This window comes from Protopterus annectens, chromosome 14.part0, assembly GCF_019279795.1.
Source record: "Protopterus annectens isolate FY-2018-M chromosome 14.part0, PAN1.0, whole genome shotgun sequence".
Classification (NCBI taxonomy): domain Eukaryota; kingdom Metazoa; phylum Chordata; order Ceratodontiformes; family Protopteridae; genus Protopterus; species Protopterus annectens.
The window spans coordinates 267,926,909-267,954,591 of NC_056748.1; the positions used below are offsets into that span (position 1 = coordinate 267,926,909).

Sequence of the window (27,683 nt, forward strand, 5' to 3'; positions counted from 1 at the left end):
AAGCTTGCAGTCATCATTAGACTTGGTCAACCAGACGTCTGGGGCACTGGTTTTGATTTCTGCAAAACAAATGCCAAGCAGGAGAAGGCCCAGAAGCAATCCTTGGGGCACTCCACTGGTTACAATTTTACATTCAGAGAGGGAACCAGCAACTTTCACAGCTTGTGATCTTTTGGACAGCCAATACGTAATCCTGCAGATAATGTACGAGTTTACAATAAGCTTGTTTAATGTTTCAACAATACCAGCATAGGAGGATATCAAAATCCTTGGCTAGGTTCAAGAAAAGCAGTGTGTGCAGAATGCCCACTGTCCACAGGACTTATAACCTTGTCAAAGAAGCTTACTAGGTTCAAGAGACAGGACCTGGCCTTCACAAAAACTAATTGGGATATTAAGCTGCCTATGTCTACATACATGACTTCTGCTATATTTTCCATGGTTCTGGACAAGGCTGGTGAGGCTGAATGGTCTATAACTACTCAGGTGTGCAGGGGGGCCACCTATGTGTAGGGAAGTCATGGTGGCCGTTTTCCAGACATCAAGAACAAACCCTGCACAGAGGCTGAAGTTGAATAATTTAGAGGCTCACATATTGCATACTTGGCATTGATAAGAATGCAGCCTAATATGTTGTCTGGTTAAGACTTACTCCAAGGTGATTAACAGAGAAACTAAAGTCTCAGACTGTGGAGATAATGTAGGTAGAAGGGATAAAGTTAGCACTACATTTGTCTGTCAATATATGAGGTATATCCCTGGGGTCAGAATGAATGGTAACATTTTGGATGATCTCAGTATACTGTTGGACATTATTCCTTAATTTTCTGACAAATGAAGATATGTAGTTTTTTTAGTATGTAGCAACCTTAACTTCATACTCTGCTTTACATTTGAATAGTGTTTTCAAGTTCCTTGCTGGCAGGTTTTTGTTTAGTCTTGAAGTAGGGAGATGGGGATTTCCTGCAACTTTTCATTTTTCTTCTTTTGTTGTACAATTTATTAATATTGGAGATCTACCAGACAGGTTTATTCATTAATTTACTGTTATATTGGCAACTATTCAGTTGCTGGTAAAAGCCAGAGGTGTGTTCATCTGCAAGGGACGTTTAGGAATGTCTGCAAAGGTTTTCCACAAACTGAAGTAGGTTTGCCTTGCAGAAGTCTTTAAAAATGGTCTCATTTGGTGATGGGGCGGCACCACTAGGCCTGACAAAGGCGTCAACTGATTCATGGCCAGATTTAACCAGGGTGAGGTGCAGGTGGGAATGAGGTTAAGGACCAGGTCAAAGAAATTACAAGCGTCTAGTGGGCTGTTTTACAATATGCTCCAGTGCAGTGGTATTAATGAAGTTTAGGAAGTCTTGAACATAACTATTTCCAGAGTTGCAAAACATGCCAGTCAATGCCTGGGTAACCAAAGTCCCCTATTAAGATATAAATACAAAATACCTTCTAATACTTCAATGGTGATGAGGTAATTGCTGTGATCTTAGGGTGACACTAATGGGTCTGCAGTTAGCAATGAAGTAATACTTGGATTTAAAAGGTGATTTCAACATCAGAGTTAGGACTGTGGGCAATATGACGAGAAGTAATGGTGTTTCTGACAAATATACATACTCCCCCCGCAGTTATCTAAGGATCTGAAGACATAACAGGCAGTAAGTCCTGGTATACAGGGAGTGTTAACACTGCACTGAAATAATATCTGAGTAACTACGCAAATATGGGTGTGTTCAAATTGCAGGAGAGCCTCACATTCTGGCATATTTCTATTTAGTCTCCAAGAATGGAGTAGCTAGGAATATTTCTCAGATATGGAGCTACTACAAAAGATAACCCAAACTAATGTCAACAATTCACAATGTTGAATACAATATTTAGTGTCAAGAAAAGAAGACATTTTTAGATCTGTCATTTGCATGTCTTGTTACAATAGATAAAGCTGTTGTATGTTCTGTGCATCAGGCCATTACTGCAGTGTGCCCTTTAGCCCTCACTGCTCTTACAGAAAACGACTATTTAGCTTCAGTTTCCTTAAAAGTATAAAGCACTACATTCAGACTGTTTTACACAGAGCAGAATAATGTAGTCAAAGATGTACACAAAACTAGAGTGAGCAGCCTAGGTTACATCAACCATAAGCTATGCAAACTTAGCCTACATTATACTGTGCTAGCTAAAAATACTGATCAGATTAGTAATGAAAGCACATAACAGAACTGGAAGTGTGTTTATAATCAGTAGAGTCAAAACACTCTGTACAATATTTACAGCATTTGTTAGCAAAACAGTGATAAGTTCCGATACATAGGGAATGCACAGAATGTTACACTGAAAAGTATTACAATAAAGTATTTACGTTGCTCTGAAAAAATAATCTACTGGGGGTACACGGTGTGCTGACTACAGATTTAATTAAGTCCAGGAAAGCCTTGCATCAACAGGTTACAGTACTTCTTTTACACAAAGGGTAGACTTGAGTGCTAAAAATCTTACTCTTTCTTCCTCTTGCAGTTCCCAGAGTTCCATATCTTTCACTCTTTGTTCATCATAGGCCTTCTTCATTAAGGGAATTTCTTCCAAACGCTTAGCTCTTTCAAAATAATCAATCTGTAAAGTAAAAACAAAAGAAAATGTAAAAACTGCAACAAAATAAGTCAAAGGAGCATGTACTGTTGATGTTAAGGTGGTTCAAATTGACACTATTCATAAAAATTTGTCACAAAACTTACTCTATTAGACAAGACCTGCTCTAAGACCAGGGAATAATGACAATATTAGAACTGGTGGTAAGTTTTAAAGCCAATGAAAAATTTCAGACAGAACTCAGAACAATGTATCCTAAAAAGGGGTGGGATGCAGGGAAAGGGTACTTGAACACTGAGCTCCTCCAACATCTGCAATTATGATTAGTTTTTGACAACTGTACAACATTGACTACATACAGTACAGAAGTGCTAAGTCTTGGAAAGACAACTATCAGAAAGGATGGTTGGTAGGTGTTTGGACCCAGAGAAACAAGCAGGATAACCATAAAATTAATACCTCAGACTGTTTTTCAAGCACCAGTGACTGCAGTGTCTCACAAGCACCATTAACATTCAAGGAAAACACTAGCATAGCTTCTCAACATGATGCATTATTCAAGAACAATATGCCAGGAAAAACTAAACAACTCTGTCACAGTCTTCCTGCAGCTCAGACATGCACAAATTAAAGTGAAAGAAATGTGTAATAAGCAGTTAGAAATCTAACTTATTAGGAGGCAGCATGCATTAAATTGCAAAAAAAAAAAACACTATAGAAAGTATTGTGTAAAATCTTACCATAACTTTAGATATCCTTCTCTTTTATATGCTGCTGTATTCATTACACAAGGGAGTTCGCCTCTGGTGACTCTCATATGTCTGGTCAGTTTACAGAAGTTAGATGCTACTGCTAGAGTGCGTGTCAGGTCCTGCGTCTCTCTCTCAATACGCATGTCGGCCATAAACACATTTCAGGTACAAAATGGACATCAGTATGCACCCTCCTCGGCACTGAATGCCTCCAGAATCAGCAATTATGGAGTTGTACTCAGGAGTCAGGCAAGGGGGAAGGCAGGGTGGGAAACTATACAGCAGCATACAGGAAAGAAGGACATAGTACAGTTGTGTACACTTACGATAAATGTAGATGTTAGAGTGTATTCACTGTTGCAGTCATAACATTTGGGTAATCCTGCTGGCAGGTTGCCCTCAGTCAGCCTGAATTCCAAAGTCTTGGGTCCTGCGTCGGCTGCTGTCGCCCCTTCCCTGACATCAGGTCGTCAGGGGTATAAAAGATGCAGCAGACGCCATTTTATTCAGTTTTTCTTGCCCCAGATGTTAGGTGCCCCCAAAAGGGTAGGCTAGATATATATACAAGACATACATGCACCAAAATAAAGTTTACCTTCATCTACAAGCAAATACACCACATAGGTTGTATAGTTCAGAGAAGTAAAGATAAGTTCCAGCAGAAATAAGGGGGATGGTGGGCGGGTAACTTGGACTGCAACAGTGAATACACTCTAACATCTACATTTATGGTTAGTGTACACAACTGTACTATGTTCGTCGTGTTTCACTGTTGCAGTCATTGCATTTGGGTAGAGTACCAAAGCTATGGTTGGGGGGCTGGAGCTAAACATTAGGAGTGGCTATGAGGCCCTGCAGAACTGCAGTGGCAAAGCCTGCTCTGGATTTAGAGTAAAGTGGCAGATTGTAATGTTTTGTAAAGGTGTGCACTGAACTCCAAGTAGCAGCCTCTAAATGTCTTTGGTTGGTACTCCCCTGAGAAAGGCTGCAGAAGTGGCTGCAGCTCTGGTTGAATGTGGCCTAATACCCTTAGGCACTGGCTTGCCATGCTGAGAGTAGCAGAAACGAATGCAGTGACCTATCCACTTTGAAATAGTCTGGTTGGAGATAGCCTTTCATTGTGATCCTGCAGCATATGCCACTAGTATTGTTCCGTTTTTCTGAAAACTTTAGTTTTGTCCAAATAGAATCTAAGTTGTCTGTGTACGTCCAAAGAATGCAGAATTTTCTCCCCCTTGTTCTGTGGTTTTGGATAAAAAAGCTGGCAAATGAATAGTTTGGTTTAGGGCTACACTGGACACCACCTTAGGCATAAATGTAGGGTTTGTCCTCAGAGAGACCCTGTCTAGATAAAAAATGATAAAAGGTTCCACAGCCATGAGAGCCTGTAGCTCTCGTCTTGCAGAAGTTAATACTAGGAGCAGAGCTGTTTTCCAAGATAAAAACTTTGTATCTGCAGTTGCACCTGGTTCAAAAGGAGGTGAGTTTTTTCAAGACATAATTGAGGTCTCATGCAGGTATTGGTGATCTCCTCGGAGGCCTTAAATTTTTGTCTCCTATGAGGTACTGCCTTAATAAAGGATGAGAAAAGAGTGGTGGCTCTGTATTGTAATGAGCTGAAATGGCTGAGGCATGAATTTTAATTGATGAAATAGATGGGCCTTTGTCCAGCATCTCAGTTAAGTATTACAAAATCTGAGGAATATTTGGTAAAGCTGTGTCAGTTCCTTAAGCTCGGTTCCAAGCATAAAATCTCTTCCATTTTCCAGCACAGGATTTTCTAGTACTAGGCCTTCTGGCTTCCAAAATGACATCCATCACAGCTTTACTGAGAGGTGTAGTTTGTATGGCTACATTATCAGCCATGCTGCCAGGTTTAGAGTCCTGAGTTGGCTGTGCAGAATCTGATTGTTTTGTTGGGACAGTAGATGAGGTATTTGAGGTAAAGTCCAGGCTGGGCATTGAGACAAGTTCCTTAAGATCGGATATCATTACTGGCGGGGCCAGTCTGGGGCAATCAGGATCATTTTTGGTTTTGCCTGTCTCACCTTTAGGAGTACCTTGGGGAGGAGAGGCAGTGGAGGAAAGGCATATACTGATAGGTTTTTCCAGTTGAAAGTTAAGGCGTCCACTTTCCATGCTTGTCTGTGATAAGCCCTTGTGCAGAATCTTTTTAGTTGATAGATGTGAGGGGAGGCAAATAGATCTATGTCCGGGCGTCCCCATTTCTTTGTCATCATGCTGAAGACTTGTGGATCCAGGTGCCACTCGTGGGGATCCATGAGGTTTCTGCTTAGCTCGTCTGCCAGAGTAATGTCATTTCCTGGCAGGAATTGTGCCTGCAGATGAACTTGGTAAGCCAATGCTGTGTCCCATAAAGCCATGGCTAGTCTGCAAAGGGGGTAAGAATGCATGCCCCACTGCTTATGTACCACATGACCATGGAATTTGTCTGTCTATCAGTAGTTGTCCCGGATGAATTAGGTCCTTGAAGGCTGTCAGGGCATTTTGAACAGCTAGCATCTCTTTTTTCTTGATATGTAGATGCATTTGATTTGTGGACCAGGTGCCCTGAATGCCTCTTCCTGCCATGTGGGCCCCCCAGGCATAATCTGATGCATCCGTTATTAGGTTCTGCCTGGCTGGGTGTAGTGAGAATGGCTGTCCCTTGTTTTGGTGACAAGCCTTTGCCCACCATCGAAACTCCTGTTGCAGGCAGGGAATGAGAGTAATCATTGTTTCCAGGCTGTGGCAATGTTGTGTCCAGACACTTTGTAGGTACCATTGAAGTTTCCTCATATGCAGTCTTGCATATGGAATTAGTAGGATGCAGGATGCCATGAAGCCCAAAGCCTGCAGAATTTTTCTTGCAGATAACTGGGTCTTTGTTGTCATTTGCCTTTGTTTGTCTGGTGTGAGATAAGCCATCTGGGCAGCTGTATTTAAGCTTGCACCCAGGAATATTATCTCTTGAGAGGGTACTAGTTTTGATTTCTTTTCGTTGACTGTGTACCCTAGGCATGTTAAGTCTTTTCACAAATGTCAGATGCTGCAGTAGAATGTCCTTGTTCTCTGCTTGAATGAGGCAGTCGTCCAAGTAAGGATATATTTGTATTCCTCTGTCTGCAGAATGCAATTACTGGTGCTAGGCACTTTGTGAAAACCTTGGATGCAGTAGATAAGACAAAGGGCAGTGCAGAGAATTGGTAATGCTTTGAACCAGCCTTGAATCTGAGGTATCTTCTGCATGACTGTCTGATTGGGACATGCAGGTATGCCTCTTTTAGGTCCAAAGTGACGAGCCAAGCCTTTCTGCCCAGCATGGGCAGAAGCTGTTGCAAGGTCAACATCTTGAATTTTGGTATATCCAGGAAAGTGTTTAGAAGAGATAGGTCCAGTACTGGTCTCCATGTTTTGTCCTTTCTGGGTACCAAGAACAGTCGAGTAAAATCCTTATCCCTGCTCTTGCTGTGGCACTTGTTGAATAGCCCCCATGTCCATGAGGGATGAGACTTGTTTTTGAGCCTCTGCCCACTGATTTTTTGGTAGGTCTGGCCAACCATTTACCCTTGGCAGGGTAAGGAAGTGAAACTTGTAGCCTTGCGACACTACGGCTAGAACCCATTTGTCCTGGGTTATAATGTTCCAATTGAGAAAAAAATGCTATTTTTCCTCCTAAGGGTGCTGCCAGTAGACAAGTGCTTGGTGCTGGCAGGAGGAAGTCATTGGAACTGTTTCCTGTATGGTTGTGATTTGTCTTCTCCACTTTTGGAGGGAGAAGCACCCGATTGCTTGGACCTGTATGAACCTTGCGGCTGAGATCTGCCTTCTAGGGCATCTGGATCTGCCCCTTTGAGGTCTGTCTGACACTGTAAGGGACCAATTCTTTGTAGGCCAGTGTCTGCTAAACCTAGGTGGCTGTACTTGTAAAAAATCTTTGACCGTTTGCATAGATTTAGCTTTGTCCTCCATTTTCTTTAACACCAAACAAGGTATCATGCTGTAACAGTGCATCTAATAATTTAACTTTGACATGATCAAGCAGATTTTATTCCTTTAACCAAGCATGCCTCCTAATTGCAGAACCCGTAACAGTGGCCCTGCAGGAGGCCTCCAGAGAATAAAAATCACATTGCAAAGTATGCTTTCCAACTTGTTCAGCTGCATGCAATAAATTCTGCATTTCTTCGTTTTCTGCACATTCAGAATTTACCAACATTTTCTGTTTAAGCAATGTCATGACATATTGCTGATATCTGAGCATATGAAACTGGCAGTTTAAGGCCCTTGTAACCAAAGTAGCAGATGTGTAAATCTTTTTCCCCATCTATCCAATGCCCTAGAATCTGTCAGAGGGGGTAGGGTTTTTTTTTGCAGTGGAAGCCTTAACCCCTTTGGGACCCTGAGAAATAGTTTCTGGGTCTGATGCAGGGTTTTTAAAAAGGAATTTGTGAGAGTCAGGAACCCTGTAGTATCTGTTGGGCTTAACAGCAGCTGGAGGTAAGGAGTTGGGGTTCAGACTAGACTCTGAAAACACATCATCTACAATGTCTAACACAGGTGGAATAGCTAGAGGCCTGTGTTGAGGTAGTAGAAGAAAGTCCCTGAGCCTCTTAGATTCTGAAAAATCTTGACTCTCCCAGTGGAAATGCTCCCTCATGGTATGCAAGGTATCCCCAAAGGAATAGTCCTCAGGAGGAGAAGCTGAAGGAATAGATTCTTCAGCATTAGAATCCTCATGGGGGGGGGGATATTCCTGATCAGAAGAAGAATCAGAGGAAATGGAAACCTGATCTGAAGATTCATAGTCTGTCTCTTGCCTAGGCGTCTTATCAGGAGGGGGATGGGAACCCCTGATCAAGGTAATTAAGTCTTCAGCCATTTTGAGCATCTGTTTTTTGGGCATGGAGGCCTGTCCATGTGTCTGGAGAACTTGTTTCTTTGCCTTTAAAGGTGCTTTAAACTGACTTCAGCTACAAAGGCAAAGACTAATGTATAATTGTTTAGGTCTGAATACACCCTCAGAAGCAGATGCCTGCTCAGCGGCTCCAGACCCATCTGAGGGAATAGTCTGCGAGGCTCCAATACCTTGAGTTTCCAGCGGCCTGGCCGACTCCACGTGGAAGTCGGTAGCAGCCTGTGACTCTAAAGAAGCGGGCGTCAGGGGCTGCGAAAGCTCCTCACTGAGAACTGGCGACTGGCTTAGGAGAAGCTTTGTCGTCGGTTTTGGACCTCGGTTGCCTGTCTTTTTCTTTGCATTTTTTATATGAACTCCAATAGTCGGATGGCTATCCGACGACATTGTATAATTAAATCTGTGCCCAAAATAGCTTAATGCAAAATCGTACAGACGCTTAATAGTGTGTTGGTTAAATCTAGCACAAAACAGACAACTAGAAACGTCGTGGTCAGGGTCTAGGCAAGGAATACAGTAAGAATGAAAGTCCTTATGAGGTATTTGCTTCCCACAAGAAATACAATTATTAACTTTTTCTTACATCGGTCTGGAGCAAGAAAAAAGTTTCCCCAATGGGGTACTTAGCTTTTAATGAAGACTTCGGATCTGAAACTCGAATACAAAAATCTCAGGAGTTGGCCAATCGGCACTTGCGAACTGCTTCTGCTTCGGGCACCGCGCGGCAAGAAAGACTGAAGAAAATGGCGTCGGCTGCATCTTTTATACCCCTGACGACCTGACATCAGGGAAGGGGCGACAGCAGCCGACGCAGGACCCAAGACTTTGGAATTCATGCCGACTGAGGGCAACTTGCCAGCAGGATTACCAAATGTAATGACTGCAACAGTGAATCACGAAGAACATCTAAAGTTACGGTAAGATTTTACACAACAATCCTACGTTCTTCTATTCACATGCTGCTGTATTCATTACACAAGGGAGAGTGCAAAAGGTTCTGCCCTATGATTTGGATGACGGGACAGATGTATCCTCCACAAACCCATGAAGGACAGCTCTGGCAAATCCTGCTCTGGCCCTAGAAACAATGTCCAGCTTGTAGAGTTTATGAAGGTATGGACAGAGGTCCATGTAGCTGCTTCTAGAATGGCAGCTGTATCCAGGCCTTTGAAAAAGGCTCCAGAGGAGGATACTGCCCTAGTGGAGTCTGCCTTTACCGGGGAGGAAAGCCTCCTGCCATGGGCTGTGTAGCAGAAGGAGATAACTTTAGCTATCCAAGAGGATATGGTTTGCATGGAAACAGGGAGTCCCAGGGCTCTTGGGTGTTAAGACACAAAAGAGCCTGTCCAATTTAAGGATGGGTTTGGGTTGGCCAAATATCGGAGTTGTCTGTGAACGTCCAGGGAATGTAGAATCCTTTCAGCCTGGTTTTGGGGTGAAGAAAATAATGTAGGAAGGTTGATGACCTGATTCAGGGACAGCTCACAGACCACTTTACACATAAATTATGGGTTGCTACACAAACACACCCTGTCTTTGTGAAAGACAGTAAAAGGATGAGAAGCCATAAGGGCTTGTAGTTCTGAAACCCTTCCTGCTGAAGTAATAGCCACCAAGAGAATAGTTTTCCAAGTGCGATGCTGGAGGGAACACAGTGCCAATTTTTCTCGTACAAAATTTAGATCTCAACGAGGTGGAATGGGCTTCCTTGGGGGTCTCAGGTGCAGGACCCCTTTAAGGAAGAGCTTGACTTCAGCCTAGAAGCCAAGGGAGGGGTGACAAGCAGGCATGCTGAGATGGCAGACAAATTGGCCCTGACCGATGAATAAGAGTCCAGACATCATCAATTCACACAGGTAGTACAGGACCACTGGAGGCTCTACAAGTGGCTGTATGTTGCGTTTCTGACACCATGTAGAAAATCTCTTCCATTTAGAAAGGAATGATTTTCTTGTATTTGGTTTTCTGCCCTCCTGCAAAACCTGAAGCGTATCCTCTGTGTAAAGGTGTCTGAAGGGAAGCAATGCCCTATCACCCACACAGTAAGGTTCAGAGTGGACATGTGTGGGTGTATGAGAATTCCCTTCTGTGTGAGCAGGTCCATCCATGGGGTAACTAGTGGCGATTGCCCTTGGCTAGATGAAATAGCAGGGGGAACCAGTGCTGCCTTTGCCAACAGAGAGTCACCGACAAGATTTGAGGTTGTTCTTTCTGAATTTTCAGAACTTTTTGTATGAGAGGGAAGGGGATGCATAAGCATGCAATCCGCATCCAAAGGGAATGACAGGGCATCCATTCTCCATGCTTCGGGGTGTGGTACACTGGAGCAGAAGGTTAAAAGCTGTCTGTTCATGGAGGAGGCAAACAGACGCACATATGGAATATCGCATCAATGGACCAGGTCCAGAAACACATCTCTGTTTAGCATCCAATCGTGAGACAGAGTCATGGCCCTGCTTAGGGAATCTGCCATTGCAGTGTCTGCAGAGGGGATGCAGACCGCCTGGAGAGCCAACCTGCACAGAAGGTAGGACCTTGTCCTCTCCTGTTTATGTACCACAGCACCGTGGTACTGTGTACCACTTGTGTGTCTGGTAGGAGACGGTCCTGGAAAATTTGTAGGGCTAAAACCAGGGCTCTCATTTCCTTGATATCGGTGTGTTCCTTCTGTTGAGTGAGGGTCCATGTGTTTCTCACTCTGCATTCTGCCAAGGGTTGCCCCCACCCGATGTCTGAGGCATCTGTGAAGGGATCCTGTTTGGGAGCAATGGCTACAAGGGTAGGCCTGGGTTAGCCTGTATCTGGGCTATCCATCAGTTCACCTCTCTGGAAAGGCATGGAAGCACTGGCACCATGAACTCCAGAGGGTGCAGGTGCTCTTTCCAGACAGTTCTCAAGTACCACTGGAATTTTCTCATGTGCAGCTTTGCCAGAGGAACCATAGGAATGGTGGAGGCCATGAATCTTAACAGCCTGAGAAACTACCTGGCTAACAGAGATTTTAGAGGAAGTAATTGCATGAGGTAAGCAGTGAGAAAGACAATTTTTCCTGGGGGAAGACTAGCCATTTTCTTTTTCTGTGAGGATCCTGCACCTCAGGAACACCTAATCTTGTGAAAACATCAGGGAGTACTTATTTATATTGAACTCCAGACATCTCAAAGGGCAATGGTGAAGTCCAGGTGGTGTAGTGCCATACAAGCTTAAGTACCCTGGATCAGGATATCGTCTAGGTAGGGGAAGAGTTTCATTCCCTTTGTCCTGGTGAAAACTATGACAGGTGCCAGACATTTTGTAAACACTCTTGGAGCCGTAGAGAGACCAAATGGAAAAACACAGAACTGAAAGTGTGCAACATCCTCAGTGAAATGGAGAAATGTCCTGAATAGGGGGTGGACTGGGATGTGCAAATAAGCGTCTTTTATATCCAGAGACACTAAGAATGCCTGGGGTAGTATCAGAGGAAGAAGGGTTAGGAAGAGTGAGCATCAAAAAGGAAGGAACATGGAGGAAGGTGTTGAGGTGGGACAAGTCCAGGAGTGGTCTCCATGGACCTTCATTCCTGGGCACCAGGAAGATCCCGGAATAGAATCCCTTTCCTTTTGTATGTGAAGGGACTTCATGGATGGTTCCCTTAGCAAGGAGCGCCTGAAGAACAGAGGGGAAAAAGGGCCAGTTGTTCTCAAGGGGACTGAGGAATGCCTCTAGGAGTAAGATTGGTCTCCCATATAAAGTATCCAGTTTGAATTACAGAGAGGACCCAAGAGTCCTGAGTAACCTGATTCCAAGCTGGGTGGGAGGGGGAGAGAGAGAGACAAACAGAAAGAGGGGTGCCTGGATCCAGTGCCTGACAGTCACAGGCTACCAGGCTTACTCTGAAAGGGCTGTCTGGCAACAGGAGTAGAGGGAGCAGACCTGCATGAGGTCCACTTCCTGGAGTCCTTTTTGTACTTGGCAGGTAACTTAAAGGCCTTCTCACAAAGGAGGTCTTAGCAGGGTAGTTTCTTTGGAAGTGTGGCATAGGAGAGACAAAAATGTGTCTCAGGTCTGGTAGTTCCTTCCCTTTTGCTTGGAGGGCTTTGAAAAGATAATCATCAGCTGAACCAAGCAAGTCTTTATTGTCTTGTGGTGCATCTTAAGAGTTTATTCTTGATGTCATCAGGGAGAGGCTGTAATCTAAGCCAGGAGTATCTCCTAATGACAGACTGAGGCAGCAGCCCTTGATGAGGCTTCCACTGCATCATAACTGCACTTTACAGAGTGCATGGTCACATGAGTGAAGGAATTTAACAGAGGATAACTTAGCCTTGGCAGGGGAGTCTGGGATGTCCCCCAGTTCTCTTGTCAAGTCCACCAGTACGGCCAGGGAATATTTGGCCATATAGGTTTGGAAGTTAATTGCTTTTATTACTAGAGAAATATACACCCCTCCCCCCCCCAAGTGCTCCATTAATCTGCTGTCCTTGTCAGATGGCAGGAGGGTGGTATGTGAGTAGCTTAGCATTCTTGTCTATAGACACAGTAATGACTGAAGGGTCTGCAGAAGGAGTTTTATACAGTAATATGGCATCCTCAGGGACCTTATAAAACCTGACAGTTTGGGTGCTGGAGGTTGTGAGTCAAGGTTTTTGGAGACAGCTAAGAAGGCATCCAAGAAGGCAGGGTGCACTGGGGTACAGCAGACGGGTTGAGAGACTATTTGCAATAGATCATAATACCTTTTCTGGGTTTCTGTTATCTGACTGCTGTCCCACTTAAAGAATTCTTTCATTTGAGCAATGGTTTCCCCAAAGGAATATCTTCAGCTGGTGAATGTGTCATTGGATTCCTCCCTCTGGGGAGGCATACCCCAGAGGGGAAGCAGTTTGAGAGGGGCAAGTGAGAGTTTCATCCCCTGATGAATCTTCCACCTCAGATGAGATGTTCAGAGATATTTTTCTCTTGGGGGTAGATGCAGTAGGAGCCTGGCCTGGAGTAGGGGCCTGTCGCAGGGCTAAGAAGGTTTTCAAAAGGCCTTGGGTGAATGTCTGCCAGTCAGGATTTGTTTGGAGGCCCCAATTGTCAGCGGAGGAGCAAGGTGTTTTTTTTTTGTTTTGTCTTTTTGTGGGACTCCCAACGTTGAGGTGTCGAAGATCTGGTAAAGAGTTGGAGGGCCGGACTCCGGGTGGCACTCCACAATATCAGAGCTAACATTTTCCCTAATTATAATTTGCGAGACCCCACGCGGGTCCTCAGATAATGAGCCTAGGTTCCCTCTTGGTGACCGATTTGGATTCCTCTGAGATGTGCCCTCAGATTCTTAAAGGGCTTCCTTGTGGGTACCTGCCAAAGGAAGGACCAAGGATCCCAAGCTCAGACTCCAGGCCTTAACCGGCCTCGAGAGGTACTGCTGGAGGGGAGGGCGCAGAAGTTTGTTCAGACCTAAACTTTTTGGCCTTTTTGACTGACTGCTCATCCGGGGGCCCTGACGTCGGATCCATCACTTGCAGACGCTAGTTCTCTAAATAAAGCTTTAAGGCAGCTAGGCGATTAAGGGTTTTGGGCACAAAGGCCTGAAAGACACTACGGGTAGTGTGGTCGTGTTCCTGGCCGAAGCAAAATACGCAGAGCTCATGCGTATCCTTATGTGGAATGTGCCTTCCACACCTACCCTTGCCCTTTCTACCTAACATGAAACCCAACAGCAGAAGCAATAGATAATCAAAAACCAGTATGGGGTACTTATCTGAAGTCAGATAAGAAGAATGAATCATGCAGGATCATTTTTCCAAAGGAGCGATGACCGTAGCTGGCAGTCACAAAGGCAGCACAAACGTTCTGAGGAGGGCGTGCGCTGACAGCCATTTTGTACCAGATGTCTTGTTTATGGCAGACGCCCGCAGAGAGAGAGACAGGACGTCACACGCACCGTAGTGGTAGCATCTATCCTTTTGTAAAAAGGCCAGACATACGAGAGTCACCAGAGGTGAACTCCCTTGTGTAATGAATACAGCAGCATATGAATAGAAGGATACCTTGCCTTCAAACTGAAGCTTCATCAGTGCAAAATTTTCCACCATGCAGTTGATTGGCTTAAGAAGCGGATTAAAGAGATGTGCTTAATTAATAAGCAGCTCTGATTCTTTTAACATTTCTGCTCAAGAAATCCAATAATGGACAACACATTTAAAGAAAATGTATTTCTTAGCAAATATGCACAGTTCCCATCCCATGGAGGATACCAGTGAAATGACAGAACTTGAGTGTTTCAGCAGAATTAAATAAGCTATACGCACAAGTACAGAAAGGAAATACAGATTTCTTCATTCTGTTTGTATAAGTACAATCAAAGTGAGTTGCACATTATCCCATGGCAGTATCAAGCACAATATACTGAATTATACTCACCTTCTTTTCCTGATTTTTCAGACGCTCCTGGAGTTCCTTCTTTTCTTTCTCTAGTTGTTCAACTTGTTTTGCCATGATAAAATCAGGGTCCAATTCTTCAAGGTCCTGCAGAGCAAATTATAAAAAAATGTTGAATCTTCTCAGTAGCAACTCAAATTATGCCACTTATCCAGAAATGCATCTTTTGGCTGCTATATAACATTTGCATGCACTAAATGGCAAACTACAGCTAAAATAAATCTGAAGTGGTGAGGGCAATAACTCAATGTATGTAATTAAACAGAGAAACATCTCTCCACTACAGATCTTAATATCATCTTAAAAACAAAGAAAGCCCATCCCATTCCAACATTTCCAAGAGCAACTTGAGTCACTAGTTACCTGGTTTTGGGACTCAAAACTGTGCCAGAGGACAGGATGAAAGGTTTTAATGGGCAGTGACCATTTCTTCACCCATCCTGTGTACGGGTATGCAACACCCTGTGTGTGTGAGCTCTGGAGGAGACCAGGGACCTCATGCATTTACGCTGAAGAAAGGAGAGTGACAGACATCACATATCTTTAAAAATGCAAATGTCTAGCTGTATATGCAAGACTTCTTTGGAGTTAAAACATCTAATTTCTGTGAAGTTTATAGTCTATTAACTTTCATGAAGTTTTATGGAGCATTCTGACAAATATTCAAATATTACTTGGTGTCTCACATGAAGAATTTGTATTTTTTGGGGAGGGTTTTGCATTTAAAAATAGAGAAGTATAATTTTCAGTTACAAAATGGTCTAGATGCAGCTGCAACCCTCAGGAATTACCAAGCTGCTGGATAATTAGCACATAAGTGAAGATTTAGATTCAGAAATATGATGCCTTGATGCAAGAGGAAAAAAGTACAGTTTTGTACCTACCATAAATGTAGATGTCCGATAGGAATGCATCTGCAGTCCTTACAAATGGGTAGTCCTGTCGTCAGGCAGCCCTTCGGTCGGCCGGATTCCAAAGTCTGGGTCTGGCTTCGGCTGTTGTCGCACTTCACCCGACGTCATAGCTGCAGTTTTTCGGGTATAAAGGCATCAGCCGACGCCATCTTCCTCAGTGTTTCTTGCCCCAGATGCCAGGTGCCCTCTTTGATGGCTAAATTTGGATAAATGCCAATGTTTCCAAATAGTAGAGAGCAACACATAAAATAAGCATGTATGTACATATATACAAACAAATACACCATAATAGATCCCCCCCAAGCTAGCTGAAGGATGGCAAATACCCTAGGAGTACCACAGAGGGGAAGGTGGGTGGGTAATCCTGACTGCAGATGCATTCCTATCGGACATCTACATTTATGGTAGGTACAAAACTGTACTATGTCCTTCAAGGATGCATCTGCAGTCCTTACAAATGGGTAGAATACCATAGCTAAACTAAGGGAGGAGGAAAAAAGTAGAGATTATGGTGTAGTTAGGATCCCTTGCAAAACAGCAGTGGCAAAACCTGCTCGGGATCTAGAGTATAAAGGTAAATTGTAATGCTTGGCAAATGTATGCACGGAGGTCCAAGTAGCAGCCTCTATAATGTCCTTGGTAGCCACTCCTCGTAAGAAAGCTGTGGTAGTGGCTGTAGCCCTTGTGGAGTGAGGCCTGATGTTCTCTGGAGTTTTCTTTCCATGGTAGGAGTAACAAAATCTAATGCAATTTCCTATCCATTTGGAGATTGTCTGTTTTGAAATAGGTTTTCCTTCCTTTCCTGTTGCATATGCTACCAGAAGCTGGTCAGTTTTTCTATTGGACTTGGTCCTGTCCAGGTAGTAGCGTAATTGCCTATGTACATCCAAGGTATGCAACAGTCTTTCTCCCCTGTTCTGTGGGTTGGGGAAGAATCAGGTAGGTGGATAGCCTGATTTAAAGACACTCTGGATACCACCTTAGGCATAAATGTGGGATTTGTTCTCATGGACACTATCTTGATGGAAGATCAGGAAGGGTTGCACTGCCATTAATGCCTGTAGTTCAGAGACCCTTCTTGCTGAGGTGATTGCCAGTAGGAAAGCAGTCTTCCGGGATAAGTATTGTAATTCTGCTGTTGCTGCTGGTTCGAAAGGGGGAAGTGTCAATTTTTCTAACACAAAGTTCAAGTCCCATGCTGGCAATGGTGGTTTCCTGGGAGGTTTTACATTTTAATTCCTCTCAGAAACTGTCTGAGCAGAGGATGAGAGAAGACAGGAGGATCCAAGCTGTATTCTGCTGAAATAGCTGATGCATGTATCTTGATGGAGGAATAGGACAGGCCTGCATGGAAGAGCTCTGCCAAGTACTCCAGGATGTTGGCTATGTTTACTAGCGCCACATCTTCTCCTTTTGCAGTACTCCAAATGAGATATCTTTTCCATTTTGCTGCATAATTCTTTCTTGTTAAAGGTCTACGAGCCTCAAGGATTATGTCTTTAACCCTTTGGGATAAATCTGGGTTAATTGTCCTTATGTAATGTTCCAGGCAGTTAGCTGCAGAGTTTTCAGGTTTGGATGCAGGATGTTGTAGTTGTTCTGTGTTAACAGCAATGGGATCAGGGCAGTGTCCATATTTGTTCCCGAGACATGCTCCTCAGCAATGGGTACCAATGTTGTCTTGGCCAGTCTGGAGCTATCAGAATGATCCTTGGACGCTCCTCTTTGAACTTCAAAAGCACCTTGTGCATCAAAGGAAGTGGTGGGAATGCATAAGCTGTCAGGTTTTTCCAACTGAAAGATAGGAGTCCACCTTCCAAGCAAGTGGGTGGTACGTCCTTGTGCAGAATTTCTTTAGCTGGTGATTGAGTGGGGATGCAAATAAGTCTATTTGTGGTAATCCCCATTCTCTTGTGATGGATTTGAAGATGTCCGGATGCAGCATCCATTCGTGGGCATCTGTGGTAGTTCTGCTTAAAATGTCTGCCAGAATGTTTTCTTTTCCCGGTACAAAAATTGCTTGTAACTGAATGTTGTAGCTCAGAGCCACATCCCATAAGTCCAGTGCCAGCCGGCATAGAGGATAAGAATGTGTGCCTCCCTGTTTGTTGATGTACCACATAACTGTGGTGTTGTCTGTCCTTATCAACTGACCTTCTTGGAGAAATGGTCTGAATGACTGGATTGCCAATTTTACTGCCAGCATTTCCTTCAGATTTATGTGCAGGCGCAGCTGGTCTTGAGTCCATAAGCCTTGTATGCACTTGTCCAGCATGTGTGCCCCCAACCGAGGTCTGAGGCATCTGTCGTGATGGTTTGGCTTGGTTGACTGTTGCAGAAGGGCAATCCTTTGTTTGATTGACAGGCCTGAGCCCACCATAGGAACTCTTGTTTCAGGCATGGGATTATTGGAATTTTGGTTTCTAGGCTGTGCTTGTGTTGGGACCACAAATTCTTTATGTACCACTGTAGCTTTCTCATATGCAGTCTGGCATGAGGGACCAGAATTATGCAGGATGCCATGAAGCCTAGGGCTTGCAGTACTTTTCTTGCAGTTAGATGGTTCTGCTTTGTTAATGCCAAGAAGTAGAGAGGTAATTGCTCTTGCTTTTCTGCAGTTTGGAATGCCATTTGTTTTGATGTGTCCAGCTCTGCACCCAGAAAAGTTATTCTTTGGGATGGAGTCAGCCTTGACTTTTATATTGACTGTATATCCCAGGGCTTGCAGTAGGTAAATGACTCTTTGTAAGTCTTCTGTCAGTTTGCTTTTGTTGTCCGCTTGAATCAGGCAGTCGTCCAGGTAGGGAGAAATTTGGATCCCCTGAAGTCTGCAATGAGCAATTACTGATGCCAGGCATTTCGTGAACACTCTGGGCGCAGTAGATAAGCCAAAGGGCAATGCTGAGAATTGATAATGCTCTGATCCTGCAAGAAATCTGAGGTATCTTCTGCAAATTGGTCGTATGGGGACGTGCAGGTATGCCTCCTTGAGATCTAGAGTTACCAGCCAAGACTCCTTGCCCAGCATGGGAAGAAGCTGCTGTAGGGTCAGCATTTTGAATTTTGGAACAATGAGGAATGTGTTTAAAGCGGACAGGTCGAGAATAGGCCTCCATTTGTTCTCTTTTCTTGGTACCATGAAGAGTCTGGAGTAAAATCCCTTTCCTTGCTCCATAGATGGTACCTTTTCCACAGCTTTCATTCTTAATAATTGAGATATTTGCTTTAGAGCTTCTGCCCTTTGAGTAGGTGGTAGGTTTGGCATTCCTCTCTTTCCTGGTAGAGTATGGAAATGGAACCTGTAACCTTGGTCTATAGTTTGCAAAATCCATTTTTCCCTTGTGATGCAATGCCAGTTCTTTGAAAATAAGGTTAGCTTTCCGCCTAAGGGTGCTTCCAGTTGTTCCCTGGTAGGCGGTGCCACATCCAAGTCACTGTGATTGAGTTGTTGTAGTGGTGGTGGCTGCATCCGTGCCTCGCTGGTTGTTACCTTGCCACTGGCGTCCCCTGTAGGCACCCCTGGATTGGTTTCTGCCTCGAACGCCTATTCCTGCCTCTCTGTGTCTTAGAGGAGTCTGGAAAGGACCAATTTTTGGAGGGCCAGTTCCAGCTAAACCTTGGAGGTTGAACCTGTAAGAAATCTTTCACTGTTTGTACAGATTTCGCCTTCTCTTCCATCTTCTTTAGTACCTGCTGTGCAGGGGAACCAAATAAATTGACCTTGTCCATGGGTGCATCCAAAAGCTTAGATTTGACATGGTCTGGTAATGCCTGCTCTTTCAACCATGCATGTCTGCGGATAACTGTGCCAGTCATGGCTGATCTAAAGGAAGCCTCCAGTGCATCATAGCCACATTTTAAAGAATGGTTACTAATCTGCTGTATGTTATGTACCATTTCCTGAACATATTTTTTATCTAGCGATTCTTCAGAGGACACTTTTAGTTAACTGGTCAAGCATAAACTCTTGATATTGAATCATATGGAATTGGCAGTTCAAAGCTCTAGCTGACAAAGTAGCAAAAGTGTAAACTTTTTTACCCCATCTCTCTAAGGATCTGGATTCCCTTTCAGAGGGGAGGGGGTTTTTAGCAGCTGTAGTTGCTACAGCTTTAGGACCCTGGGAGATAGTCTCTGGATCTGCAAAAGGAGCCTTGTATAAATGGTGATGAGTGTCCGGGACCCTGTAGAACCTATCGGGCTTAGCAGGGGCCGGAGGTAATGAATCAGGAGCAGTGCAAGCATCATTAAATGCATCATCTACGACAGAAAGAACTGGAGGTATAGCTAAAGGCCTATGCTGTGGCAAATGTAGAAAGGTTCTAAGCCTTTTTCTGGAGTCTGAGAAATCTTGGCCCTGCCACTGAAATTGTTCCCTCATAGCATGCAAGGTTTCTCCAAAGGAAAATTCCTCAGGTGGAGAGGCTGAAGGAATGGACTCTTCAGCATCAGAGTCTTCGTAAGGGGAATAAGGAGCCTCAGGAGGGTCTGTATGTTCTGAGTCATCAGAGGAGTTATCTGTGGATACTGGTTCAGGGGGCTCTGCTCTAGGCCTCTTCTCTGGAGGTGGATGAGAGGCCCTGTCTGGATGAGGCTGGGAGCCACGAATTAAAGAAATGAGATCCTCAGCCAAAGAAAGCATATGGGAACTGGTGCTGGGCCTGTGAGAGGGGTTTAACAGGCACCGTTTTTGAAGCTTTAGCTGCTTTAGCCCTGGCAAAGGCCTTAACAGACATGGCTGCAGGAGGCCTAGCAGCTCCATGTGCAGGGGTTGAAATATCCAAGGGAATAGTGTCTGATAACTCCTGAGAAACCGCAACAGAAGGTTGCATTTCAGAAGCCGATTCCACCAGGCTAGAAGAGGCCTCGGTAGAAGGCATGTTTTCGGCCGGGGGAAGAACCGCTTGCTCGGTTTCAGCCGAAACCGAGACACTCGTGGTAGGCTTAACCGCGGTTTCGGCCGAAACCGCGGACCGCGAGTGTCGGTCCTTTTCCCTGCATTTTTTGGTAATTTGTGAAGTCGGAGGGTCCGACGGCATGATATAAGCAAATTCAGAGCCGAAAAACTGTTCTGCAAATTCTGACAGACGTCTAAGCGTCCGTTGGTTAAAAGAAGCACAGGCTAGACAAGCTGCTACGTCGTGGTCTGGGCCTAAACAAGGTAAGCAGTAAGAGTGGAAATCTTTATGAGGTATTTGTTTCCCACAAGTTAAACAGTTATTCACTTTTTCTGACATCGGCTGAGGCAAGAAAGAGTCCCCAACGGGGTACTTAGCTTTTTAGAAGTCTTCGAAGTAGTATTCGGTATGAAATCTCTGGTTCTGACCGACCGGCACTTGCGAACAGCTTCTGCTTGCCACGGCAAGAAAGACCGAGGAAGATGGCGTCGGCTGATGCCTTTATACCCAAAAAACTGCAGCTATGACGTCGGGTGAAGTGCGACAACAGCCGAAGCCAGACCCAGACTTTGGAATCCGGCCGACCGAAGGGCTGCCTGACGACAGGACTACCCATTTGTAAGGACTGCAGATGCATCCTTGAAGGACATCCAAATAGCCTGAAAAGATACAGTGGGCAACATTTTAAACCGCCACATGGAAAGAAGCATGGGGAAAAAAAAAAGAAGTTATGTCTTACCATAACTTCCATCTGAGTTGTTGATCTTCTTCCAGTCATCACTGATGTGTTCGGTTCCGAGCCCTCGGAACAGAGTTAGCCTTATACCAAGCTTGCGTGCACCAAAACTCTCAAGCTAAGCTGCCACTCACAATGCCCTTTACTCAGTTACCTCAGATAGAGTTTGCATGCAACATACAGAACAAAGTCAAAGTCAGAGGCCATCTCTGCGCAGAAACCCTGAAACACCACAAAGACCCAGAAGATTCGCCAGGAGCCTTTGGTGGGGGCCGGTGGGAGGGTCTAACGACTGGAAGATCAACAACTCAGATGGAACGTTATTGTAAGACAACTTTATCTGAAGTTATTAATATTCTTTCTAATTCATCACTGATGGGACAGAATCCCAAGCTACTTGGAGAACCTGGGTGGCCCTTATGGAAGTACATTCCTGATAACCACTGAGCCAAAGGCCGCTCTTCCCCTGGAGATCAGATCCAATTTATAATGCTTGATGAAGGTATGGGGTTTAGCCCAAATGGCTGCTGCACAGATGTCATCCATGGAGACTCTTGAGTGGAAGGCAACAGACGCTGCGATAGCCCTAGTTGAATGAGCTTTGATTTAAGCAGGCTCAGATTAATTCGTAAGCGAATATGAGAATGCAATCCCTGAGCCATTTTACCATTAGGGAAGTTAGAAATAGCTGCTAAATGGACTCGAATGGTGGAAGCTGATGCACCATTGTCAAACAACTCAGAACGGTAATGAAAAATAGTAGCTACGGAAGTTGAAAACTGATTTGGCATCCAATCATGTGACCAGATAGAGAATCTTTTCCGTTTGTCCCTGTAAAGTTTTCTGGTGGATGGTTTGTGGGAGGCCAGAATAATATCATGGACAGATAAGAAGATTTCCTGCCTGGCACCTAACGGAAGTGGAGAAGCCAAGCCGTCAGCTTGAGAGTGGAAAGATTCAGTGGGGGACAGCTCTTGTGAGTGAGATATGAGGTCCTGATGAGTTTCCAGGATCCAAGGAGGTTGCGACAGGTGAGGTCGGAGGAAGGGAAACCACACTTGATGAGGCCAGAACAGGGCAATGAGGATCGCTTTGCTTGTCAACTGGATAGCTTGCCTTAGAAAAAGAGGGATAAGAGGTATCGGAGGATACGCACAGAGGAGATCAGAGGGCCAATCATGAGTCAAAGCGTCTCTCGGTGACACCCCGTGAAGGAGAAAGAAGGCAAAGTAGCTGCTGCATTTTGTGTTCGAAGGGGAGGCAAAAAGGTCGAAGCATAGAGGCCCCAACGGCTGAAGATTTCTGCCATCACACTCAGAGACGACTCTTGAGGACGAAGGATGCATCTGCTCAGCCTGTCCACAATCACGTTGGAGCTCCCCGGGATGTGCACTGCGAATAGAAAGCGGTTGGAAGCTATCGCCCAATGCCAGATTCTCATGGTTTCGCGACAAAGGGGCTAGGATTTGGTCCCCTCCCTGTTTATGTACCAGACAGACAATGGACATGTTGTCCGACTGGATATCAATCGTTCCTGACAGAAGGAGCGGATGGAATGCCTGCAACGCTAATAGCACCACTCAACTCCATGACACTTATCTGCAAGTTGACCTCTATGCTGGACCACGTGCCTTGGACTAACTTTTCCTGGAAGTGGCCCCCCACCCTATCAGGGAAGCATCTGTGGTCGTCGGGGTGCTGAGTTGGGGAGCCTGGAAGGGCGACACCAATGATTTTAGTCTGTACTCATCCACCACAGGAGATCTTGCTTGGAGTTGATGATGAGGATCTGTGAGGTCAAGAGATGAAGACTGGATATCCACTGGGACAGAAGGAGCCATTTTAGCAGTCTCATATGTAATCTGGCTAGGGGAACAATTGGAATGACTGCTGCCATAGAACCCAGAGCCTGAAGAACTTTCCTTGCAGACACCTTTCTTCGACAGAAGATCACTTGAACTTGTGCCCTTAATCTCTGAAGCCTATGAGGGAAGAGACCAGACTTGTTTGAGTGTTGAGTACTGCCCCTATAAATTCCAATTGTTGTGAGGGCTGAAGGTTGGATTTTTCCCAGTGAATCCGCTAGTACTAGAGTGTAGCGGAGGGCCCTGACCAGTAGGCGCTTGGTGGGGGCAGAGAGAAGCCAATCACCTAAATACAGAAACGCCTGGAATCCCTGAAGTCGCAGATGAGCTGTGACCACTGCTAGACATTTCATGAACATTCTGGGGGCCGTCGAGAGACCGAATAGCAGGACTCTGAATTGGTAATGATTGTCTCCCACAAAGCAAAGGAGACTCCTGGAGTGTTTGTCCATTTTGATTTGGTAATACGCATCCCGGAGGTCTATCGAGCACATCCACACACCCTCCCCCAAAGAAAAGGGAGAATGGACTGAATCGTAACCATGTGGAACTTGGTCTGAACCACTGATTTGTTTAGCTGGCTGAGATCCAAAATGGACCTCCAGTCGCCGGTCTTTTTTGGCACTAAAAAGAATAGAGTAAAAACCAGATCTGCACTGGTCTGGGAGGACCTGTTGGATAACTCGTTTTTGACATAGCTTTCTTATTTCAGAAGATGCCTCCTCCATATGACTGGGTGGAACATTGGGAACGGATTTGGAGGTCTTGGGTAAGATGTTAGGGGGATGTGATAGCCTCTGGGAATTATTCTCTGCACCCATTGATAGTTTGCAATAGAGAGCCAGGCAGCTAGGTGCAGAGAGAAATGAGCCGAATCAGCTTCCAGAAGAAAGCAATCGGGCAGTGCTTCAGGAGCGTTGACATTGTCTTCCCCGAGAAAGAATCTCTGGAGTCCTGATTTCGGGGACCCACTCTGCCCCAAAAGGGGCATCTTCAATTACTGGAACCCCCTCTGCCTCACCACGTGCCTCATGGAATGGACCTTGAGACTTTTTGTGCCACATCTTTACACTCCTATGGTTCCTGGAGAAGGAACGTTGAGGTTTGGAAAAACTTAGACAGATGGCAGACAAGGTCTTCCCATCTTATTCACACCTGTCTAATGTGTCCTTGACCTTAGAACCAAACAGAGCTGATGGTTCGATAGGGGAGTTTAAAAAGGAAGACTTGAAGGAGTCCGTGAGGTCAAATGTGCATCCAGCCATGGCGTCTCATAACTTCACCTGCACCCACACCTCTAGCCGTCCCTTCAGTTGCATGGGACAGCAACCTCATGGCCAAGTTGAAAATTGACTCTAGGGTGGCAAGTTGGGAAGCAACTTTATCACATGCCCCATTTGAAATTTGACCCGTGAGTTCCAGAGAGCTCGGTGATGAGATCTCTCTGGAGCCTCGTAAAATGGACCAAAAGTTCAGAGACTGACAACAAAAGTCGCTGAAGCAGAAACTCGCTTCCCTAACCTGTCCACCACCCTAGATTCTCTGTTGGGCGGGTGGACAGTAAGACTTTCCTCCGCAAGGCCCTTTTTCGTGGTGGCCACTACCATAGCATCTACTGGTAAACCTCTAGACCAATGGGGTTGGATCCTCTGGAGGAGAGAGCATCTTATATGATCTCATGGAGATGGCTTCAACGGTGTCGGGATTCTTCCATGCCTGCGGCACGATGAGCTTAACTAACTCATCGGCGGGGGGGGGGTGAGGGAGTCACACAAGAAGTAGAGGGCCGAGAGCGGAAGGCCTGCAGGAATATGGATTCCTCCGAGGAAGGGTTGGAAGGCTTCCAGTCACCCCTCTGCTTCAAGATTTCCAGGATATCTCCAAATGAGACATAGTCAGGGGCTGACCGTGGGGACCTGTCCCCATCATCATAGTCCATATCTTCCGTGAGGGACTTCTCTGGGTAGTCCATTTGTTTTCTATTGCACGCTCGTTTCCAAGGGGGTTCTTTAGTGGGAGCATCTGAAGAAGAATCAAAGGGAATTACCCTGAAAATGGGTTTCCTGGGTCTTGCCCTCTCGGAGTCCTGGGGGGGGTGGCATTTGATAGCTGCAGCTCAAAGGGAATGGGTGGTAGTTCCAACGTAGGACTATTGCTCACATCAAGCACCCTCTCCACCCGGAAAGCAGGCCCACCCGAACAGGAATGGGAGCCCGGAACTGAAGAAGACAATTACCTAACCGGAGTCACAACCCGCTCCAAGAGGTCACCTCCCAGGGAAGGAGCCTCAAGCTAAACCGGGGCGGGAGTCACTCTCAGACCAGAAGACGGAACCGATGACACAATCAGAACAGTGGCCGGAACAGAGGGTTCCAACCCCCAAGCATGAGATTGAGGAAGGGTGGGGTTCCAACGGAACCAACACCCAAATGGGCCTCAGAGCCTCAGACATAGTCGTTGTCTGCAGTGAAGCAGGGGGTCCCTCTCTTAGACGGAAAAATGAGCCTCGGAACAGAGGGGTCCCAAGGGAGAAAAATACATGGGGGTCACCGGGGAAATGGACCCAAAACCCGGAGTGGGATGGATTCTAGGAAAATTTGTAATTCCCCTGGTGGTCAGCAGCTAATCAAAAAGGTGCACCATGTCCAATTCAGGTCACCAGGGAAATGGACCCAAAACCCGGAGTGGGATGGATTCTAGGAAACTTTGTAATTCCCCTGGTGGTGAGCAGCTAATCAAAGAGGTGCACCATGTCCAATTCAGATAGGCTCCTGGTGGAACTTATCAATGACATTGAGGAGGAATCTGGCCGGTCTAAAAAAGGGCTGAAAGCTTGTCCGGCAAATGGATCCGAAGACTGGGAGTACCCGTGGTGGATTGAATAACGGCACTGAGGATTCCAGTTTAGAAACCGGTAGCAGGGGAATAATCGGAGCAGAGAACTGGCTCGGAGCCAAAGTCACAGCTGGGGGTGGAGGTCAATAGCGGCTGGAAAGATGTTGTTGGAAGCCAAGTCGGAGCGGAGATGTGGGAAATCGGTGCCAAGGTAGAGACAGGCAAACTGGCCAGAACGGAAGTTGCAGTGGGAGCCGTAGTCGGTGCAAGGGCAGACACCGACGAGGCGATCATGGCAACCTCTGTCTGAACTACTGGAGGCAAACTCGGAGCCGAGATGGTCGGAACAGAGGAGGCGATTCGATGCTCGGTAGAAGTCTTATGGGCCTTGTGCTTATGAGTATTGCCACTATCACCGGCCGGTGCGAAGGGGTCAGAACAAGGACTTTTTTGTCCACAGGAGGAGGGGATAAGACCTTGACTCAGAAATAGCCTACGAAAAAGGAGAATGAAGCAGGCCCTTTAGGAATAACTTGTTTTTTCTTTCATTCAGCATCTGCTGACTAAAGCTGGCACAAATGTCACAGGGAGGTTTAGCCGATAAGTGCGGAACCACCAAACAATACACACATTCCTCATGTACATCACTATTCAGGAGTTGACCACTGCAAGAAGAGCAGTGTTTAAACCCCGTAGTGCATTTCTTTTCATACATAATAGAAACACACAAAACGTTGAACTAGAAGAAAAGTTTGAGAGAGAAATACCAATAATGGTATTGGGATTACCACAAGGGTAAAAAGGGCAAATACCAACAATGGTACGATAAAGGAGATATCTGTGGGTAGAGCTCAGTGTGAAAATAGAGAAAAATAGTAATTTGACAGGAAAGAACTCACAAATACTTAAATAAATTTGAAAAATATGCCACTTAGCTGGAGAGCTCGGTGAAATGCTGCTAAATGGCTACGTGGCAAATGAGATCTGAGGTAACTGAGTGAAGGGCATTGTGGGTGCAGCTTAGCTCAAGAGGTTTTGGTGCACGCAAGCTTGGTATGAGGCAGACTCTGTTCCGAGGGCTCGGAACAGAACCCATCAGTGATGAAAAGGAAGAAGATTAACTTCAGCTCATGACTCATCTTTTTGAGAACAGGAAAAAAGACAAAAAAAAACAGCATCAAATACAAAGTTCAAGAACTATAATGAGTCTACAAAATACAGTTGTGTAAGAACATATCAAAAGAATATGTCCCAATGATCACTACAGCAGTATTCCAAACAAGTGGGTTACCACAGCTTTTGTCACTGCGAGTTAATAAAGCTTAACCTTCCCCAGGCTGTTTGTCAGACAAATGACCTCAGCTCATAAGAGAGAGTACACAAGCACAGCTCCACTGATGTCTAACTCTTTCTTCAGCTTAAAGCTTGCGAGGTCCCTGGTCTCCTCCAGAGCTCACACAGAGAAGTTGATTATCATCAAGCCAGCAGCCTTAAGACCACTGATAAAAAATGGTCAGTTAGGAGGGACCAATTATGAAGTGGTAAGCCTCATGGGTCCCAAAAAATGGTCAGTTAGGAGGGACCAATTATGAAGTGGTAAGCCTCATGGGTCCCAAGGTCTTGTCTACAGGGTAGAAAAAGGGTAGAGATTTTATACATCTCTCTCTCCCTCTATATCTATATATATATCTATATATATATATATATATATATATATATATATATATATATATATATATATATATATATATATATATATATATATATACCC

At 45.1% G+C, this 27,683-nt stretch overlaps 1 protein-coding gene across 2 annotated transcripts in view; it reads right to left on the minus strand.

Moving 5' to 3' along the window:
• EIF3A (eukaryotic translation initiation factor 3 subunit A) overlaps positions 1–27,683 on the minus strand; it is a 1,696,172-nt gene that overhangs the window by 725,409 nt on the left and 943,080 nt on the right. For both annotated transcript variants that reach the window (XM_044055975.1, XM_044055974.1), the window contains exons 13-14: positions 14,647–14,751; positions 2,503–2,616 (exon numbers count right to left, since the gene is read on the minus strand). In XM_044055975.1, the coding sequence (XP_043911910.1) occupies positions 2,503–2,616; positions 14,647–14,751 (219 nt within the window). The remainder of the gene's footprint in view (positions 1–2,502; positions 2,617–14,646; positions 14,752–27,683) is intronic.